The 22,992-nt window shown below is 37.5% G+C and overlaps 1 protein-coding gene across 1 annotated transcript in view; it reads right to left on the bottom strand.

The window, feature by feature from the left end:
- Positions 1-20,727, bottom strand: part of cblb (Cbl proto-oncogene B, E3 ubiquitin protein ligase) — a 57,029-nt gene extending 36,302 nt beyond the window's left edge. The window contains 3 exon segments of the mRNA XM_043251129.1: positions 18,846-19,096; positions 19,667-19,829; positions 20,388-20,727. Coding sequence (XP_043107064.1) covers positions 18,846-19,096; positions 19,667-19,829; positions 20,388-20,431 — 458 coding nt within the window. The 5' untranslated portion in view covers positions 20,432-20,727.
- Positions 20,728-22,992: the final 2,265 nt, after the last annotated feature.

Below are 22,992 nucleotides of genomic sequence, written 5' to 3'. Positions count from 1 at the left end.
CACAAATGTATCACTATGAATTATTAAAACAGTCAACAATCATTTTGCAGAGGAACTGACAAATTAGCCTGTCCATTAGCCAAGCACCCCTGTCTGTTCTTCCTCTAAACAGCTGCACCTTGAAGTGGTCTTCTAGTGTCTGCAATGAGAGATGGGGGGAGGATACAGGAAGGAGAGACTCGAATATTGGGGGGGTGAGACATCACAAGTCTGTTTTATGACTAAATCAATGCTGCCACAACCCCCTCTCGCTTTTCTCCCAAACACACACACACACACTAATTCACTCCAACTCTGATGCTTTGAACACGTACATGAAAAACCGATGGGATTCCAGTAACTATAATTTGAAACCTTTTTTTTTTTAATGAACGGTTTGAGCATTAATGCGACAAAAGGCGAGGAAGAATAACAGGAACTGCAACACTTAACTAAAAGTTTGTGCTACAAAAATTGTGTCTCAGGAAGAAGTGAAATGACAGGTGCATTATTACAATCGTTTTCCAATTTTCACCAAGCAGATTTACAATTTTTGCTTGCCAGACAATAATGGAGGCGGAAAAAAACCCTGCAGACTGGCAAAGAATGAGGAAAAACTGCAATATCTAGGATATATCAAAGTATTTGTAAATTATTTTTATTTGCTGCACATTTATTCAGTTCTGCCTTTAAAAAAAACTGAGCATTCTGCCACCTCTTCGTACTCGTATCAACAACAGGGGACATTTTCAGCTTCAATGAAACCGACAGAGAGGGCTACGAGCAGAATGTAGGTTTCACACAGTGGTGGTCTTCTGAGGAGCTCTTCCTTCCTGTTACCTCCGCCATATCCTTCACCCTTATCTCTTTCTGTACTTCCACTTCTAGAAACCTGGTAGAAAAAAGCTAAAATATGGGGTTGTTGAGATAAGTTTTTACAGTCTGGCTGTGGTGCGAAGAAAACAGAGTAAACAACTGTCTCTCGACCTTAAAAAGAAACCGCTGCTACTCACAAGAAATGCAAACGCTGTCAGAAAAGAACAGACATTAAAGAAACTTCTGAGGGCTGCTAAGGGCTTAAGACATAGACAACCCGTTAGAAGTTATGAGACGCTCTTAATCTCATCTCAGTTTTATTCTCATTTTATTTTATCTCTGTTTTTACCGCCTAAGTCTATCCTGTCTGAAGTGCTGCAGTTCCTCTGATACAGTAAGAGCTTTGTGAGTTGAAATACACAGAGCTTTTACAAAAGGCAACAGAGCTTCATTCATTTCATATGAGGCAATGCATGTTTTATTAAAGAAGTTCAATGTAAACAGATTCACAGCTTATGCAATCTAATGAAAATATTCAAATAATTAAATGGTAATTTGTGCCTCTGCTCAGAGCTAAATCATTAACATGCAAATGCTGCCAAACACAAATTCATGTGGCCGGAATATTTCATGTGCTCATTAGTAAATCCTCCCTCTCTTTATGCAAAATTCACTAATTTCATGTACATCGCCATAAATGCTCTTTAAAAAAAAAGACTACATGGCAGAGATAACGGCTAGGGCATGTAGGATATTACCCACAATGCTATAAACACAAAATTGTGGGGCAAAACAATTTCTATAAAAGAGCAATTTCAATCTCATTATCCTTCTATAATGAGTCCTCAGAGACAGCAGGCGTTCCCCGCCGCTCACAGCAGTACAGATGCAAAGTGCAAGCTCGAATTACACGACAATCAGTTCAATTACGAGAAAAGAGACTAAAGGAGAGCGGTGCGCATCAGCCTGTTCAACCGCGCAGCAGTCTTACGCGCGATGTGTGTAATTAAAAGGTCAAGTTCAATGCCTCAGAGTGAAGAGGAATCGGTTTAGTTGGGCCGAGTACAGAACCTTGGGGAGCTCCTGAACGCAGGGATAAAGAATAAAGGAGACTAACCTAACCTTAACCAAATACGAAAAAAAATACACAAATAATAATTCATCAAAACTTATCAACGTATAAAAGATTCATGAACATAAAATACAATATGTAAAACCAATGTAAAAACCTAAGTTCAAAGATAAGATTATGAATAACAATAAAAAAAAACTCTTAAAAGTAGTATTTGAATAAGTTGCCACAAATTTTAGCTAGTTTTTAAAATTATTGGTATGTTGTAACTAATTATACATAGCATCTTTTACAAAGCTAATTATGCATTCTTGCTTTCCTGAAGTTCAGTTAAATTAGCTTAATTCTACTACTAATTTCTAGATTCCCCTAAAAACACTGTTAGTGCATATACAGTGCTATTTTTATTATTTCAAATGTTAAATAAATAAATAATAAATCAAATACATTTTAAAATAAACTTGTTTATTTTGACCGATTAGGACAAGAACCAACTGTCCACCATGTTGTCTCAATCTGGTCACACATCTTTCTCTCTATGTGCGGCAGACTCTCTCATTTCTGACCTGCAAATAAACACAGACTCAAAGATGAAATCTAAGAGACAAGATTCTCTTTGAAGTTGAAGTTGGGGGTATAAGAATATTAATTCCAGGCTTTTCCGTGCCTGTTTCAGAGGGCTAAGCTGCCGGGGCTGTGTGTGTGTGTGTGTATGTGTGTGAGCAAATGTCTGGAGAAAACTGCCTTGTGCCAATCAAAACAAAGACTGGGGACACTTCTGTCTCATTAGACCACTGCCTGGTTAAGGTCTGTCTCAGGGGAAAGGGAGGACACATGTGCCTAAGGAAATTAAAAAAAGGGGGTGGTGAGTGTAGACGTGGGCTGTCCCCCTGCAGAAATGCCCCTAACCCCACCCTGCCAATCAAACCATTTTGATATACTCCTACCACATCCTGCACAACCCCATCTCTTTGTTTTGTGCCCCATCTACTCCCTCGCCTTCAGCCTTCAGTGTTACAAATTATACATTTGTTGAGAGCTGGGCAAGCAGCCCATGTGCACTTCATTTCAATGGCCTGCCGTGGGACGGGCACGCTGCCCTGACTGCTACAGAGTATACTTCACAGTATAACCGTAAACTTTATTAAATATCAATACCAGTAAAATGTAACTAATTTCAATCATTTTTTACACCAAAGCAAGAGATTTTAACAAAGGTAAGATTTTTTTTAAATATATATTAAACACATTATATATTTCTAATATCATATTAGAAATATGGTATATTTAGTATACACAAACACACACACACATATAGACACTAAATATAGATAAACACACTGTACAGACTAATTAAACTCCATGTAATTAAATCGATGACAATCACTAGATATGAAATGTCCCTAATAGATATACACATGCACAATTACAAGTTAAATAAATGTTGCTTCAAAACTGGATCACCGCATCTTATTTTTTAATTTGTTTTATTTCTGTATGAATTCTGTTAAAAGCGCCGCTACTTTTGACCTCTCTATTCATAACGACATACTGATTCATTACAGAGAAAAAGCAGGAGAGGAAAAAAAAGAGAGTGGGTGTGAGAGAGAGAGAGAGAGAGAAAGAGAGATGCGCAGGACAGAAATCGATTCCAACATTCCCACTGCATCGCGTATTGACTTAAATCTACTTTTAGGAGAATACTATCTGATAAAACATAATCAACTTGCCATGCTATTCATTAGATACCAAACCAAATTAATATTTATTCAAAAACAAATTGATATAAAAGCAAGGGACACGTTTAATTTCATAAGAATGGGTTTTTTATTGATCAGTTTAGGCCTGAAGTGTTGTGCATGCATACGTGCACCGGTCAGCCATCACAGGAACTCTCCGATTGGCTCCTCCCTAATAGACATAGATTTTAGAGGGATTCTTTCACCTCTGATTGGTTCAAAGGAAATGTCGCTCTTTCTCTTCCAGATGGTGGATATGTGTACATGAGTATGTTTCGTCTACCTCTTATGCTTTAAATGACAAATCCTAACCAACCATCAAATTTCACCAAGCTTGATTCCCTTACGGTTTATAAATAAATTGACACAATAGAGATTTACGTAAAATTCATGTTACTGATATACATGGCTTTCTTGTTCTGTATTTTTACGTTCTTGCTAAGGTTATAGTTTGTATAAATAATAATTTGTTAATTTGTTATAATTTGCAAATAAATTGCATCAAAAATATTGTAAGCAGTTTTTTTAAATCTCATTTGTGCGGGTATCGTAATCAATTTTGATGATCAAAAAAAAACAGTTTGGGAAACGGAAACTCGAGATCAGTAAAATGCAAATCAGCTCATGAAAGTCGTGAGTGTTTGTGTTGAAGAACCGCTTATTAAAGAGAGCAGAAGAAAAGTTTAGCTGAGTTCAATCAGCTCTCTCACACTGCACTTGAACAACTGAGAAGTGAGAAAACAAAAAAATTAACACGTACACAAAATATGGACAAGAATTCATGAACAAACAGGAACAGTAATTAACACAGAACACTGCATACACACACACACACACACACACACACCGAGCTACACATCCAGCATGGCTCGTTTGCTGACAGCAAAAGATTACGGTCCGTAGAACAGCTCAAACTGTTTGTCTTGTGCTACGCTGAAACTCAAACAAAACAGCATTGTGTCTGCAACTGCAGCACTACCAGTACCACTACTGTTATTGTGCTGTGTGTTTAGGGGGAAAATCTCGATAGATCATGTGATTGTGTGTGTGGACATGCATACACATCTTTAGACACCAGGTGTGAAAACATCTCGCTCTGTTTTTACCAAAGGAATTTTGACTAGACTAGAGCACCAAATGTTTTTATATGATATGTTATTCACATACAGAAAGTAATACATTTTCCCACCTACTCTAGGTGTTATTTGCAAGTACACTTAGGTACAAAAGCCAAAAGTTAGCATTTTACCTCTAAATAGTACATATTATCACCTTAAAGCATTTCAGTGACAGGGTGCATTTCAAATTTGGATCACACTTTAAATTGGGTGGCCTTAACTACTATGTACTTGCATCAAAAAATACGTAAAAAATACTTATTGTGTTCATATTGTATTGCTAGGTGGGATATGGTTAAGGTTACAAAAAGGTTTGGTTGTATGTTAAAGGGTGGGTTAAGAGTGTAAAAATAAATGTTAGAAATGTCATTACAGAAATTAATTACAGATAGGTATTTTTTGAAATATAAGTACATAAACATCCTAAACATGTACACAATAAGTGCTTTGTACAAAATGATTAATTTAAAAAAAAATGTAAGCACATAATACTTAAGGCCACCTAATTTACAGTAATAGATACATTTATATTGAGGTGCAGAATACAGAGTAACCATAATTTAAAACCAAATTATTATTATTATTATTATTATTATTATTATTATTATCATCACCATCATCACATGATCTGTCATTCTAATTTACTTACTCGGTGCCCAGTGTGGATTTTTTTATTTTTATTAATTTTTTAAAAATTTATTTTAATTTAGTTTTTTGCAAAAACCATGATACACTTTTTTAAAACACTCTTTGATTAGAAAAAAAAAGTCTAAAACACCCTTTATTTTAAATAGAAATCTTTTGTTACATCAAGTGTGTCTTTACGGTCACGTACGATCCATTTAATGCCATTTTAAAACGTAAAAAAGTTATTACATGCATGATTTCGTTGCGAGGAACATTCCATTGCTCTTGGTAAATTTTCCACCGAGTTAAAGTTGTCACGTGTCGCACAAGATATTTACAGTCCTTTCGATTTGAGTAGCACACGTCGCTCAACAACAATCCAATTGTCCTTTGCACCATTCGAGCCTTTTTAAAATGATATTGTTAGAGTCAGTTTTCTAGCTGCTTGGACAAATCCGACTCAAATCGGGAGAGATTTTTATTTTCCTGGGAGAATCTGTTGAGAAATATTTGCGTTGTAATGTGAAGTTGAAACCTTTTTGATTTGCGTCTCATCTCGAGCTGGACCTGAACCATGGAGAATAGATTCACGGCGAGATCTCGGAGCGCAGTTTGGTGAGCGTGTGGGTGTCAGCCTACACTGATCACAGACCAGCGGTGAGTCACCAGCTCAGCCCCAAACTCAACTGATAACTGCAGTTATTACTACACCTCACTGAGCCGCGTTGACACGAAGCGGCAGCCAAACTGCATACGGGGGCAGAGAGGCCTAGGACAAACACGCAAGCTCCTCGACCGAAAGCCCACCATCAATCATTCTCGATAACTAATAAATGTCACTCTTTGCCGAAGCCCCAGTCTGGCGCCTCCACATACGCTCGCACATACAAACACATGCATACCACACAGACACAAGCAAACAATCTCGCACAAAAGTCAGCAAACAAACCCACGCATCCCCATCTCCTCTGGAGCCCAGATGCTAGTTGCGCCTTCTAGAGTACTCCATAAACTCTTGTGGACAAACTTCGGCCTTCTTCTAAAAGAGCTTTTGTGTCTCCTAACCTGTTGCTAGAAGAAAGAAAGAACGACAAAGAAAGAGAGGATGCACTTTGTCGTCCTACAGACACAGGATGTGCTGCAGGAAATTCAATGGAAGTCATATTCACACACTCCTGTTCACTTCCTGCGTCAAGGTTACACTTCCATTTCCCCTAGCATTTGCATTTCTGACCCTTTAATCAACTGCGTGCATGACTTGTGAAACGCTCTCTTCATTAACACGAGGCATGAACAGATGAATAAAACGGCATCCGCACCCACGAAGTGACTAAGCGCGTGTCATTGAGTCTTTACAGTCAGCATTTCTAAAGAAAGACATTGTCCTCCTCCTCCTATCCGCCTACATGCTGCACCTCACTCTGGCATGGCCTGAGCCATAGACTTATAATTACTAGATGGCTCAACCCCACTCATGTCCGTCTCACCACATCCTAGCAGATGGGCCCCAGATTTCAGGCTCCAAATGGGTTGTTTCTGGGCCATAGTGAGCTTTCGTATTTGTAGGAAGGGTGGACATTTTGGTAATTTTATGTGTGCACTCAGGTAACAGTTAAATTCAGTCAAACTACCATATGTATAAATATATGTTGTTAGCTGGTGCATTCTTTTATGCTTAGATTTTTTTTGTTTAAATGCACAAGAATTTTTATTAACAAAATTTTTTTATTAACTTAAACTTAAAAATTCAAACAATTTTTAAAACAAAATATAAATATATATTAAAGTTACAAAAATTAAACATAAAATACAAAAGCATTAAAAATAATAAAAAAATAGTAAAATCAAACAAAACCAAAACACAAATGCATGAAATAAAATAATTAAAAAGTAGAAGTAAAAAGATTTGTTTGTGTTATATTTTGTTTATATTATTAAACAGAATTATTATTATTATTATCAAAAAGAAAAACAAAACAAACACACAAAAATAAGCAAAAGTATTTAAACATAAAAGTAAAAAAACAATTTTAAATTTAATTACATTTTTAAAACCAGACTATAAATAATTAACTAAAGAATTAATTAAAAAAATTAAGTAAAACAAAACACAAAAATAAATTCATAAAATAAAAGAACAGAATATAAAATATATATAATAGAACTAAAACAATTAAATATGAAGCAAAGCTTCAATTATTAGCAGATCAATTATTGCTCTCACTTCTTCGTTCTAGTACTCACACCCATTCCCATTCCTAATTTCCAGCAATAAACCGTAAAAAGGAGATCAAACAGGAAATGGCGTCACTCAAGGTGAGGATTTTCCCTTACTGCGTGATGCACCAGGATGCTGTGGTGTGTAAAACCATAGCCAGGAATAGCTTGACATACACCAGCAATATAAATTCCCTCTGTGTGTATGATCCTGGAGGAAACTCAATGCATTACATATCAGTCTGGATGAAGAAGGGGGGACTCCCTGAATTTGTCACAGTGAAAGCATAGCTCTGTGAGTACACTGGAGAGAGCATGTCAGTGAGTGTAACTGGTTCTTCTGGGTGATCCCCGGGTTTGATCATAGTGTGGGAATGGCTCAGCTTTGAGTAAGTGAGAGCTCTGCAAAACTCTCATGCTGAAGGGAGACTGCATCATACCTTCCTCCTGTGTCACTCGCTCCATGACTTACTCATACATGTGAGTAAAACACCCCTTTTTCTCTCTATAGCTCAGGCCCCCACATGTTTGCACAGCCCTGCTCTTCCTTTCTTGTTCTCTTTCTGGGCCCATTTCCTGCGCAGATGGCGTAGGTTAATAAATAGATTGATAAAAGATGTACTTTATTGATTCCTGAAGGAAAGCTCTGTGCAAGAGCAGCAATAATGCTGAACAAACAACCAACACAATATAAAATACACAGCAGTGGCTCTACGAAAAGGTTTTTTTTTTCCTGCTGGCCTGGTCAAAAACAGTTGATTAATTTTTGTCATTTGTACATTTCCTGTAATTGGTGTACACTAAACATTTCATAACCAATTGTGCTGGAAAACTGTTAAATGGAAATGTATCCATAATTTTCAATAGGGATCTGCTAAGCTACACAGCACAGCATGATAGATAAATAATTAATATTTTTATATATATATATATATATATATATATATATATATATATATATATATATATATATATATATATATATATATATATATATATATATATATATATTATATTTTATTTTACACACACACACACACACAAAACTTAATATATAATTTAAAAATCCAAAATTAAATGTAAAACTAATTTATATTTAATGCATCAATTTTAAATACTTGTAAACTAAATAAAATCTAAAATAAAACCAATTGGAATTATTACCAAAAAAAAACTAAATGAATGAACAAAATAAAATCTCAGACTTTTAGCAAGCCTCTTTTTATTCTGGCCAGTTTAGTTAGTAACAGGTTAAAATAATTATGATCATATAATTTAAAAAAAAAAAAAAAAAAAAAAAAAAATCACACTTTAGAGATGTAAACGAAGTTGCACATTTGCAAATGAACACATTCATTATATAAAAACAAACATTTCACAAGCCATATAAACGTAGACACTCGACACATGCAAGCTCCATCCTGTGGGCTTCTTGTGGCAAAAAACATCTGCTGTCTTCTCACAAAAAACCAAATCTGCCATTTTTAATAATGCATACTTGCAAATTTATAGCTGCAATGTGCATTATAAGTGCCCAATGCCAAGAAATACATTAAACCCTCAACTGCTGCCAAAAGCTACTCTTGCATCACTCTGTGCACTGTCCATGTTCTCAAAACCTCCTTTGCAAAGTTTCTTAATGAAGGACATTCTTAGATTATTTACAACTTAAGTCTATCTGTATGCAGTCAATTAACTCAGAACACTGGATCAATACTCCATCCCATCCCAAGTCAAAGATCCTCTGCTAATCAACAGCATGCTACAGATGTGGTCCATAAACATCATGATCATTTACGCTGCTTTTCGTATCCCAGCAGTCAAAGAATGGGTTGTTATTCATAACCTTTTCTTGTTGTCTTAATCTAATGTGTGTTGGAACAAGCATCTGGTCTACGTCGTAATGAATATATACAACGATTATAACCTTGAAACCATATGTGATGATACCAACTTTTCGATAAAACTTCGTTGTCCTGTGTGGGTATTTGAAGGATATCCTGGAGAAGATATTTCGACCATCTCATCCAGAACACCACAAAGCCGCATTGTTTCATTTCCTGTAATATTGAGGTATTATGAAAGCTGTGTCTCTTTAACAAAATAGAAACATTACTCCCATACTCACCACCGGCTCTGAGCTTCGGTGGTCTCTTCAAACATAAGCCCAAACAGACAATGTGATTTTTTTTTTTTTTCTTCGAGCGACCCGAAATGACATTTCTGAATCAGCAGAAAAGTACAGTTAGTCCACAGTGACAAACAGGAAAGAGAGATCTAAGATTAGCTTTACGATGATCATCTTTTTGAAACGAGCTACAAACCTAACGACAAAGTCAAGCCAACACCAGCAGGAAGCAGAGTGACATCATGTGTGAAGGACACTGCTTCACGGTCACTTCCTGTTTGAGTAGCTTTGCACACAGTGATAAGACTGACACACAGGAGCACAAAGTAGATACTGACCACAATTACTGGCAGGAAAATGCCGATAAGGGTAAGTTATGAAATAGCCAATCGACATTTTTCAGTTTCATAATTTATTTACTAGTTGCCTGAAGACCAACTCTCATTCTCAGCCTAGCTGTACAATGTAAAGTCCAAACAAATGCGGTAAACAAAGAGAACAGTATCTATGGCCGGGCAACATCCTGTTTCCTGGTGCAACACTACAGAGCTGAGAAGATTGAGTGGTGATCACTTTAGGAAGCTGCAGCGGCACGGCTGTTGGATCGGCCATAAGAGGCAGAAACGTATCGGGACAGCTGGACAGTTTTTCCATGCTCTTTTGAGTAGATATCAACTGCTCTGAGAAGCATGAGACATCATGCACTCCACACCAGACAGAGCTCTTCTAAAAGTCAATGTTTCTTGGTGGATATTTAACCATTTTTGGATGAATGTTTTACTTTTAGTACCATTTCTGATTCAAAAGTCAACGTGAGTAAGCTTTGAGAGCTGTACACCATATACTCCTAAATATGACACAAATTTTTTAGGTCTTTCTTTTCTAGAAACCAAACAAAATACTGACTCATTCTGCACTACACTGGTTTTTGTCCAATTAAATGCTCTATAGAATGAGATTGTTCCTCCCTCTGATGTAACATAAAATGCAAAGCACCAAAACATAATAGAACAAAACAGAAACAGAACAAAACTCAATATGGTTTTGTGATCTGTTTAATGCAATAAAGCAAGGCTGGTATATGTTGTTAGATCTGGTTCCTAGAGCTTAGAGAACTGGTGCTTATGAAAGAGTGATGAGTTTGTTTCTCCACATCTCTCGTTTCACAAATCTGTTCATGGGCTCAAAGAGGATGCTGCTTCCGGGACAGAGCAGATCAATACTGGTTTCAGTTGAGGAAGGTTGTTGGAGGATCTATCCTGCCTTATCAGTGTAAGTGCAGGTCTGAGCATTTAGAGAAAACACACACACACTCTCAGACACTTGCACTGCAATGTCCAAGCACTTAACCATGATGTTTTAATTAAAGGAGATATCCAAGAGTTTCATTACTCTAATAAAAAAAAAGATGCTTAAAAGTTGGTAACAACAACTTAAGAGACATTGCTTAAGAGATATTAGTAAAAAGAATAGTAATCCATGTGGTTGCTAGGCATTTTTTTTGCTTCAATTCTGAATCACAAAGATTGAACTGGTCATCATATGTTTAAGAGCAACAGATAACTGACGAACCACACACTTCAGAAACGTCTCTCACACCTCATGTTGAGTGACACGTCTCCTGGTTTGAGTGACAGACAGGAGGCGACCGATCCCAGAGGGCCTAATCTAGTCTGACAGTTTAAACAGGCTTTCACACTTAGGTAGCGACTCGGTCATAGTGCTGTGGGCAGTTTCGAGGCCATGTTACACCGAGTTGAATCTACAGAAGTTTTCTGATCAGAGAAAGAAAAAGAAGCAGTTGCCAGCTCAGAGTTTCCATCCTGTGAACTTCAACAGCACAAAGTACAGCTCGACTGAAACGTTTATGCGGTCCCTCTGATGAGGTCACCACTTTATGGCGGGAAAAGACAAAAGGCATTCAGAACTCCGGCAGGTGTTCTTCTGTGGCTGCTTTAAAACTACAAGCCTGAGGTTTTATCGTAACACAAGCAGACAAATGTTTCATTGAAATCAACTGGATGTATGCTGACAGTCGGAAGGAAAGAAGCTTCATCAAGGTTTTATTTAAAGAAAAACACACAGGAATACTGTGAATTATCTTTATAATTAAAAATAACTTTAAATAATATACCTTAAACATAATTAATTTCTCTGAAGGCAAATCGTTTTTCTCCAATTTTTCGTGCCACGTGATCCTTTAGAACTCATTCTAGAATGCTAGTTTTCTGCTCAAGAAACATTGCTTACTGCTTAAAATCACACTTTATATAAATCATACCATTTATTTATTTTTTACAAGATTCTTTAATGAATTTTAAGCTTAGAAGAACAGCATTTATTTGAAATTGTAAAATTATAAATGTCTTTACTGTCACTTTTGATCAATTTAATGCATACTTTGATGAACAAAACTATATCTTCCTTTCAAAAACTCCAGGGATTCTTTATAGGCAAACATGTTTTGGGTATAAGGATATATTCCGTATGTATTTAGCATGTTTAAGTGCTTTGGCTTAGATTTGTTTGTTCACAGTCTGCCTTCTGGGATTTCATTCTGAACAGCAGTGGATGGTGACTGGGGCTCAGATGGCCTGCTGCGTGCGTGTGTGTGTGCGAGTGTGTATGTGTGTGTGTTTCAGAGTATATGAGCAGGAAACAGAGAGGCAAACACATCACAATAAATCAAGCATGTCAGCCAGACTCCCAGAAGACCAGCACCACATAGACACAAAAAACGCAACACAGTCCCATATGGACACCCATGAAACCTCACTAGTCAAATTCTCACTCCCTCTCCGGACTGGACACACACACCCCGACTTCCGACACCTTACTAGAAACAATGCAGGTTTCTGTTCTTTAAAAGCACACATCTGCCTGGATGGACCTAACCCTGAGCTCAGACGGGACACTGCTATGTAGGGCAAACATGGGAACAAAAGGCTTGTTCTCTCATCTGGCACACTCTTGCTCTACAAGACACCTAACCACTTGAGACGCAGCTGTCGAGACTAGTATTGATTTGCTGTTGGGTTGATTTGAATCCATCCTGAAGTTCCACCTGCTGCCCACACCACTCGCTATGGGGAAAGAAACAAAAAACAAAACAAAAAAAGCACCAACAAACAGTTGCAGTCACTTAGACGACAAGAAGCTGTCACATATGGGGCTCTGGTTTCAGAGAAACATATTTTCACGGCTGTGGAAAGTGTGACACCCACTCAGTTTACGAGTAAGACAATGCCCTGCCCTGAGACGCAGAACTTAAAGACAGAGAGGTAAAGATGAAAAAAAACAAGCCAGATATTAGAAAGCAAGAAGAGGCGAGCAGACGTACTGACATTTAAGTCCACCAACAGAGATACAAATGAAACCTCAAAAGCTGATAATTTATTAAGATGTTAATTTGAGGAGGCGTCCCATCTAAGCTTTTCCAGATGAGATCAGAGAAAGTTGAACCCCAAATTTCAGGGGGCTGGGGTACAAAGAGACATTCATGCAGACAAAAGGGTGATGTGTTTTTAAGGGAGTGTCTAGAGCTGAAATCAGCTTATTGGGGGTGGTAGGCTGAGTGCTGCTAATGCGCTTTTTCCCAAATGCAGACCTCCGCTCATTAATCACAGTGGCGGGCCTACATTTGACAAGGCAATTTAAGAGAAATAAACACAAACATGATCGAAATAACAGGAGGACTTAATTGAGCCTCCAATGCAGGACAAACATGTTACACAACGGGATGAAGAAGGGAAAAAAAAAAAAAAAAGAGCGGGAAAACATGAAAGAATGACCAGAGAGCGGGGAGACCCCTAATTGAGTAGAACATCTGGCTCTGTTCCACTGTTATTTGGCTGTTTGAACTTCATTGTTCCTGTGTGTGATGGATGCAGCTGGAGAAGGTTGAGTTTGGGGGATGGAGAGGGGCCCATTTGGTCTGCAGGCTCAGAGATGAGAGGAGGATATATTTTCCTTTCATTCTCCATGGGAGGGCATTCGCTTACTCTGTAAATAACCCCAATTAACTTCAGTCAAGGGTTGACATGGCCTGCTGCAGTCCATCATGTGTCATGTGCCCAGGTCTGGCTCGATTTGGACATTATTGCGCTCAATACTTTTTTTTTTTACTTATATGGTGTATAATCAGGTGTGAGGCTGTGCTATGTTACAACTAGAGATGCACCAATATTATCATCCAACACTGAAATTATTGAAAAAAAAAAATTATTTAAGAAGCAAATCAGCACATTAGAAAGATTTCTGAAGAATCATATGACACTGATAATAGTACAGCTGCTGAAAATCCAGCTTTAGCATCAGAACAAAGTAGAGTTTAAAATACATTATTTGGAAAAAACATTTATTTGGAATGGTAATAATATTATAGATATTATCAATATCGTTTATCTTTAAAAAAAAAAAATCTAATGTTGATCAAAATGGCAACAATATACTGTGCATTCCTAAAAATATTTTTTTAGAATTTCATTATTTAAACTTAGCAAATGCCACCGTTCAGGATATAGTGCATTACAATAAAAACAAAATGATATTTCCAATCAGCTTTCGGTTTTATAATGATCTTTTGACGAGGATCCAACGTCTTATATAAAAAAGAAACTAGTGAGAGTCTAAAAGATAATGCAATAAATACTTTGGATAAGAGAAATAATCTGCTGCGTACAGAAATGTCTTTCTGACCAGAATCTATAGGAGAATGGGCAATTGCATTCATCCACCAAACAACCCAACCTATAATTAGTTCCGCCTAGGGAAGAAGAAATTGCTGAACATTAACTTCTGCTTGCACAGTAAAAAAATAACAGACTTAACCTTTTTAAAGATGCTCTCTGCAATGTGCTCACTCAAGGTCAAAGGAAACAGGGCAGGCCGGTCTCTCAGTTCCTCTACCTAGCAGTTTCAAATCCACAGCTCCGTTTCCATCAAGGTCTGCACTTTCACTTCAGCTTTTCATCACTGGCTCAGACGGCGTCTTGAGATAAAGCTACATCAGTGACCTTTTCCATCAAATCTGCTGCTGCGTTAGCAATTACGTTCAGTCTGTTTCGGCACAACATTCACTCCAAGCATCATCAAGAAGTTCTTGTTGCCCCTGTACCGATACATGTTGATCCTATTCTGTTTACTCACAGCAGATGGTAACAGGCTCCAAAAAAGTCTGTTTCAACAACTAGAGCATTGTGTTTATCCATAATGAGTGTTGTGGAACATCTGCCTGGAGAACGTAGTAGCTTGTGGTCAAACATGAATTAAGGATGGTTATTTAGTGAGGGTGGTAAACATCCTGTGCTTTAAGGAAATAAAACCATTCCAAACATCACAGTGCTAACGCCTACAGTGGTTTACAGGTGCGAGAGGTGCGAGCTGGGAAGAAAGTTTTTGCACATTTGCGGAAAACAAAAACTTCCCCGAATGTTCCGTAGCTGTTAAGCTGCTTTAAATCGAGCAAGCTGAGTAAGGAGATTTAAACAGACGGCTGCCACTTGTGAGCAAGTGCAGTATATTACCTTTTTCAGAGGGGAATTAGCTCTCTTGAAAGGCTCTCGGAGCTTTTAAAAAAAAAAAAAACATTGACGAGGCCGGAAGAGGTAGAGTAAGGAATGGGGTTAATACACTGTGATTTCAAAGTTAGCGTGAATGCAAAACAGCTCCCTGGACCGTCCCCACTGTTTGTGGCCCGCTTAAAGGCCAAACCTCAGAGATATTTTCTTCTGCGAGTTTGAGAGCAGTTCTCTATCTCCATCGCTGCTGAACGCAGTCTTTCTGTCATATGCTCACACCTCAAAGCCACAAGAACATTAAAACATCTGCCAATCTTCTGATTATGCATAACGACTGAGAAACAAGTACGTCAGCGAGGCCAGGTCTGAGGCTTCAGCAATGTTCAGCGTGTACTGCACGGCTCCACGATGCTTTCCATCTCTGTCACCAAAAAAAAAAAGACACTGAAGAGATTAAAGTACGAGAGATCCAACACTGCAAGGCTTAAGACTGCCACCTCAGCCCTAGCCACAGCAAAGCCTGCCAATCTCCACTACATTGAATACGTCCAGCCCATTCATCTCTTTTCCAGAACACTGTTTTGTCTGCCTTTTAAAGTCAATACTAATAGATAGTAATGCATTTAGATCTTTCCAGTAAAAGGAGAAACTCAGAACCTCAGCAATCCTCTGATTGTTTTCATACAGGGTTGACATTGCTAGAATACAGCACACAATTCGAAAATGGGCGTTTGTATCATCACTGACACAACACTTTATTAAATGTTAAAAAATGTGCAGTTAATAAAACAAAAGAAAAACCACGTTTGTTTTTTGTCCACTGTTAAATCAGTGGCTTTATGGTGAATTTTTTTTCCTTCTTTTGTTGTTGTTGTAATTTGCCCACAGCTGTGCAACAATGTAAACACAGAAAAATAGTAACACAGACTCGATGAACATCTAAATGGTGTACTTCACAAAAAAGAAAAAAACTGAGTATAATAAAAAGAATATACTTCAAAAGCAGTTAAAAAAAAAGTTTGCTTTTAATGCTTTTCACACATTTAAAGTTCCAAAAAAGTTAAACAAAAAAACTTTTTCAGTGCATATTTGTGGAATGAAACACATAGATACACCAAAACTATACATTCTAACTTATTTATGTACTATTTTGTCCTCCACAAACTGTCTAACATTGCGTGGCAGAAATGATATTTATGGCAGGAGGGTGCTGGGGGAGAGACAGAAAAAGAGAGTCCCATTGTTGGTCTCAGGAGCTGCAGTATAATTACTAAAGCACATGCGGGGCCTCTATGAAGATGCCTGGCTGCAGGCCGGGGACCAGCTTTCTGTACTGATGTCTCCCCGCAGCCCCACTGCACTATGAATGAACTCTCCGCACTTTTCCACATTTTCCCGTTTTCCTCCTCTCTTACCGTCTCTTCTGTCCTTTCTCCAAAACTCATTCAGAAAGCTGGCCTAAGAGCGACTTTCACTTGCCCTACCAACATTGTCATGCAGACATTGTATGCATAACTATAATAAATGTATTATTTTCAAATGTATTAACACTGTTATATACACTACTATATTTTGTAGCGTATACCAAATAGGGCATAGGGTATACACACATGCATATTTATTATACACACACACACACATATACATACATACACACATATATACATATATATATATATATATATACATACATATATATATATATATATATACATATATATATATATATATATATATACATATATATATATATATATATATATATATATATATATATATATATATATATATATATATATATATATATATACACATACATATATACATATATATATATATATATATATATATATATATATATATATATATATATATATATATATATATATATATATATATATATATATATATATATATATATAAAAAATGTATTAGATGTATTACATTCCATTTTAATATCATATAATATTTGGATTGAGTGCCAAACAATATTATTTTTATCATTTTGAAATTTTTCATTAGAACTAATGTGTTAAATTTTAAAACCCTCAATTGTGTGAACCAGCCAAGATGTCACCGTGGCCACATATTTAAATTAGCCGAATATTTAATGTTCAGAGAAAATCAAACGTTTCCAGTTGCAAACCCCCAAAAAATGTACACATGAGTTCATCTGCAAAAAACAGATAACTTTCAAAAACCATGTTTTTTTTTTTCATTGTGCACTGCAATTAATCTCAAAGTTCAGTTAAAAAAAACTGACGTTTTTTGACTAGTTTAAAAAAATGCTAACTAATAGAAAAAAAACAACAAAAACATGAGATCGTGATAAAATAACATGTTCAGCAATCATAAGAAACAGTGACAGTGCAGCACCAACCTGACTAGCGACAGTTCAATCAACTTGCACCGGGCCATGAAACCATCCTTATTGTTGAGACCCTGCATCTCAATTTCTTGACCTTTTGTCTTCCCTCCCTTCCTCTCCGTAATCTGCAAAAGCACACGCTACTATCCCCCCCTTTGTGTGGGACAGGAATCCTAATGCTGCAAGGCAAAGTAGAGGATCTTTCCCTGGAGATTTAAGACAGAGTGACACAGCAGACGTGGAGGAGCTGTCAGCCGATATCCCTGCTCCTGTCCGGAGCGAGTGTCACAGCACCAGGATACGACGACGTGCCAGGACGGCCTGTCAGTTGGTGTCCGCAGGCTAATAAACGTTGCTTTACCTCTCCATCACCCTCCAAAAATGTTATTTCAATCATCTTCTCACCCCTGCAGTATCTGGTGAGACTAGGATCGAAAGCATTACTAAAATTAAACTCTTCTGCCAAAACCCGAGCCAGAGTTGCCAATCAAAAGCAGCGGGATATAAACCAACAGCTGAAACGCTATTATTTGCTGGCAGTATCAAACGCCTTATGATACATTTTCAAACTGTGCACTATTTTCCCAAATAGTCAGTGGCCTAAATGCAGTTTAATTGATGTGAAGCTACGCTCTAAACCAGATGCTGGGAATGTTTCGCTTGGCTGTCAGTAAAACAGAATGCTAAGATTTTCCTCTTTAGTCAAGGGCCGTGTTTCATGTCTGAAAGGCACAGGCTGACCCAGAGCTCTAATGGCCCTCGGGGAGAGTATTCTGCATGTGTCAGCTTATGCCCGAGACACACTTGCTCTGTTAATAATCTCTCTCACTTTGTTCTCGCCCTGCGAAGAGTCTGCCTGGCCCACCAAGGGTTTAGATCCAGAGGGGGTCGGTCTCTTTCATTAGGGCTGCTGTTCTTGATCAGAGTTGGATTTCCATGATAATTAGCCATGCCTCAAGCTGACATGAAACACCAGAGGATACTCAACGAACAGACCGGTCATGTGACCTGACCTCTCCTGTGTCTGTGTCCATCCGGCAAGACGTTTAAAGGGCAACGATCGGTGTCAAAACGAAAGGCAGTACGAGTTATGAGACTGACAACGGCGATAACGCATGAAAACGATCTTAAAAACCATCTGCTGGTGTTAAAACAGACGTCTCGAGCACAAAGCACACAGAATAAAAGCAAAACCTCCGCTCAATTTATTTAGTTTCACTTTGCAACGGACAAAACTGTAAGTTAAATAAAAAGCATCCTACCTGTCTTGTGACTGTTCTTCATACATTCTCTCCTTGGCTTCCTTAAAGAGACGGATCGCTCTTTTGGATTTCTTCATCAGGCTGTCGATGTACACTTTGAAATAGTCATTTTCGCTTAGCTGAGTAAGTCTCTGGTTCTCTTCATACTTGCACAGAATCAGCCTCAGGTGCTGGTAAGTGTCAGGTAAAATATCCAGGATGTACGGAGGGCTGTTCTTCAGCTGTAGTCTGGGGTTCTGACATAACCTCACCTTAAAAAAAAAAACAACACACACAGCATCGGCTTAAAAAAAAAAAAAGACAAAACAAAAAAAGTCCTGTTCTCAGAGAACAAAGCATAAAGTCGTTTTTAAAGAATTTATTTTGAATGAGGCAAAAATTCAAAGGTAGGTGGTCTTCGTGAAATTTATTATAAAATAAATCACATAATATAGTATAAATGTATACATTAAAAAAATTAACAAATAAATGATTTATCACATAAAAGACTGTTCACAACATAAATTTCTGTGACATACATATATATAAAAAGTGACTAGAGATAGATAGATAGATAGATAGATAGATAGATAGATAGATAGATAGATAGATAGATAGATAGATAGATAGATAGATAGATAGATAGATAGATAGATAGATAGATCATTTCAGCTGCGAACAACCTTCTCGAGTTTGCCTCCACACAGTAAACAGTTTGCTACAATGTATCAAACAAACGCTTCCAAACAACCGACTTCATGGAAAACTCTCAGAGCGGGAGAGCAGAGGAAGCACTGTTGCGTCATCGGCAGCAAGACTGTAAACATACTCAGGACACTTACTACTTTGTCCATGAGTTTCCATGTCTTCTCTACGGTCCGGCGGTCCGCGGCCGCCTGCTTGGGGGGTCCGACAGCGTCCTGGATGGCGTCAATAATACCTAAAATACGGCCTTTCCGATTGTTAGGTGGGCGTCCACTGAGAGCAGTTGCCATTTTCTGCACACTGTAACACACAGAAATGTTGCTCCTGAAGGCAACAAAACACATGTGGGCAGATATGTGGCAGTATAAATGAGATATACCAGCAACGAAAACATAGGGTCTTTTATATCATTCCAGTGTTTAGTGCAAAGTCAATTAAAACGCTTGAACTTTGTTACTGTAAGCAATTAGAAAGCAATAAAGCAATTTGAGAACATTAGTTGTTAAACATAAAAAAATACACAATATACAAATACACATATTATATACGGCACGTGTAAAGTTTGCAGGGTCTAAAAATAAACATGTCACCGGTCCCTTTAAATAAGCAACTTATTAAATCACATTGTCAAAGTTTTTAAAAACTGAGCATGCAGTTTGCTTAATAAGGTTGTCTATGCGATAAAATGCATGCGTCCAATTAATTTGGAATCATTTGGGATTAGCCGTTTAAAAACCACCATACAAAACGGGTTAAAATGTTGCACTGTTTAAAAGAGCATATAGCACAAATGCGTCGTAGCAAGAAACGCAACTTGATGTTCAGAGACTACGACAACTCACGAGCCAAAGCAAGTACCTTAAATTCACCGCAAATTGAGGCAAATTGCTCTTTTGTATCATCTATAAACTCCAGACTTACTGCGGCAAAAGGAAAGCAGTGTAGCTGCCAAGACAGGGAATGTCAGAGTTCCTGAGTTGAAGCTTTAGGGAGGTCCCCACAGCAAATACAACAAAAGCAACAAAAACACAACGCCAATACCACGAAACAGTTACATCTCTGCCCAGATGTTCAGAAACTAGAAGCGGCTTTTCCGTATCCCCGAGCAGAAACCGCTTAAAAGCAGTACAATCCCGCTTTTCTCGCTGTCTGATATGATCGTGTCACTGCTCGCTTAAAAATCAGTACTGGAACAAGAAGCAGCGAAACCAACAGGGAGGAGCCGAGTGGGCGGGGCCGATGAAGCAATCTGCCTCGAGTGGCCAATCAGAAGGCGGGAACGCTCTCGGAGGTGACGGAGTTCTCCAATCGCCAATTAGAGTGGAGACTTTAAGTGCATACTTAATATTTCCGTAAATGAGGAGGCAATGAAATCGTGCAAAACGTTTTGTAGGTTGTTCCTATTATGCAAATTGTACATTCAGTCGTCTTCACTTTCTCCGATGGAAACAAGTTTTATGGCAAGCCGTTTTAGCATTTATTCTTTAAAAATACCTTAAATTTTGCGTTAGCCTATATAATGTATTATTTTGCAATGTAATAGTGGCTAGTTTATTTATTTCATTAGTACTATTCAGAAAATTACTGCACTTCAACTTCTATTAAATTAGTAATTAACTTACGAATTAGATACTAGTGCTTATTTTCTATTGTCGCTGTAATTATTCCATTGTTAGTGATATGATATGAAGCGATAAATCGAATAGATATGAATACCTCACAAAAAGCTTCTGCTATAACTAAAATAGGGGGAAAAATAACTAAATTTAAATTAAAATAGACACTAATAACTATAAAGTAATTACAGATAAACTAGAAGAAGATCTGGAATAGGCTTCTGCAAATTTCCAAAGTTATTAAAATTTGAATTGTTTAATTGGGAAAGTTACAAGTAGCAATGTAATAAGTGCTAGCATTTAATGAATAATATCATAAAATAGTAAAAACAGATAGCAATGTTAAATTAGCTTTCCACACAAATCCCCTTGTTTAGCTGCCCTATAACCACGTGGGCCTTTGGCGGAACATTTTGTCTTGATCCTTTAATAAGGAATGTCTTGCTATTCCTCTTCTGTATATTCTGTCTTCATCTCCTTCTGTTCATCTTCCTCAAGTTTGTATTCTAAGCTGGATATTCACAGTCATGGGAAATCTGAAAATATCTATTGAATTCTAAACCTGGACAATTCAGTTTTTGTACGTTAAAACCTGTTCTGTTTGTGAACGGATCATATTTTTAAAAGGATTTCTTGATAGAAAGGCACTCGACAGTATTTCATCATAATGTCACAGTCTGGCTTTCTATTTACGATCTCATGCCTAGGTATAGCATATCCTTTTTGGCAAATATAAGCAATTTATTTGTTGTTTGTAGAAGGCCTTTCTACCAAATAGCAGTCTTTTAAATAGTTTTTTTTTCACCCATCCTATTCCACTGAGAATATTCTATACAGACAACTCTTACAATTTCAGTACAGGTATGAGTGATTCTCTACAGAACTAGTGTGAAAATGTGAAACTGTGGGGTCAAACCACTACAAAAACATTGTATACGCACTCAACAGAGAAACAGGAAGTAGCAAAAACAATGAAACATCTTTGCAACTGAAGGCATAACAAAATGTGGCGACGCTACAGAGTAGACTGATGTATTTAGAGGTGATATGACGCAATCATATAATTGTGCAATCGGTAAAGGAAATAGGAAATTTAAGTAATCAATTTAATGTGTTTAATGTAACCAGAAAATGCTCAGACATGTTTGGATTAAATGAAGCTACTTATGTGGTTATACGTATCCTTTCTGCTTTGTCATGAAATCACAGAGAATGATCGGTTGCTTTGAACGAATGAAAGAACGTTTCACATCATCCTGGCTTGTATGTGCTGTATTTGAAATTTTAAACTTGCCCCTATCTGCAGCAAAGCACCATGGATGATGTTTGTAATGAGAATGGAGGTCCCCGGGGCCATGACCAGGAGGTCACACGATACAGCGCAGTGCTTATTAAAGCACAACGCTCTCAGTTCCACTTCCATGACATTACACACACACACAGGATATGTGATCCAATGTCTCCAGGTCATATCTTTCAGCAAAGAAAAGAGAGCAGATAGAGAAAAAGTTGCACAAGATGAGCAATCGTACCATTACAGGGGTGGATGTTGACACACACACGCGTATGAAAATAAATCTAGTCAAATACATTTAATACATATTTTAAACTCACCGTCTCAGTTTGGCACGACAGGATGTAAAGCGATTGTTAAGTTATGCTTGAAAGGTCAGCATAACTGGTTTCCTCTCAAAAGTATCAGACGGTCAGCATAATATCTTGCTTCTCTGTTAGAATGTGACCCTGCTTTGATTTCCCTTTGCATGACCTGTGGAGGTCAAGTATGTGATTAAAGTTTGGAGGGGGTGTTGGAGTGAATGTCTCTGGCCGGTCAATAGCCATCAACA

Source organism: Puntigrus tetrazona, chromosome 10, assembly GCF_018831695.1.
Source record: "Puntigrus tetrazona isolate hp1 chromosome 10, ASM1883169v1, whole genome shotgun sequence".
NCBI classification, from domain to species: Eukaryota; Metazoa; Chordata; class Actinopteri; order Cypriniformes; family Cyprinidae; genus Puntigrus; species Puntigrus tetrazona.
This window is presented reverse-complemented; position numbering and strand designations above follow the sequence as displayed.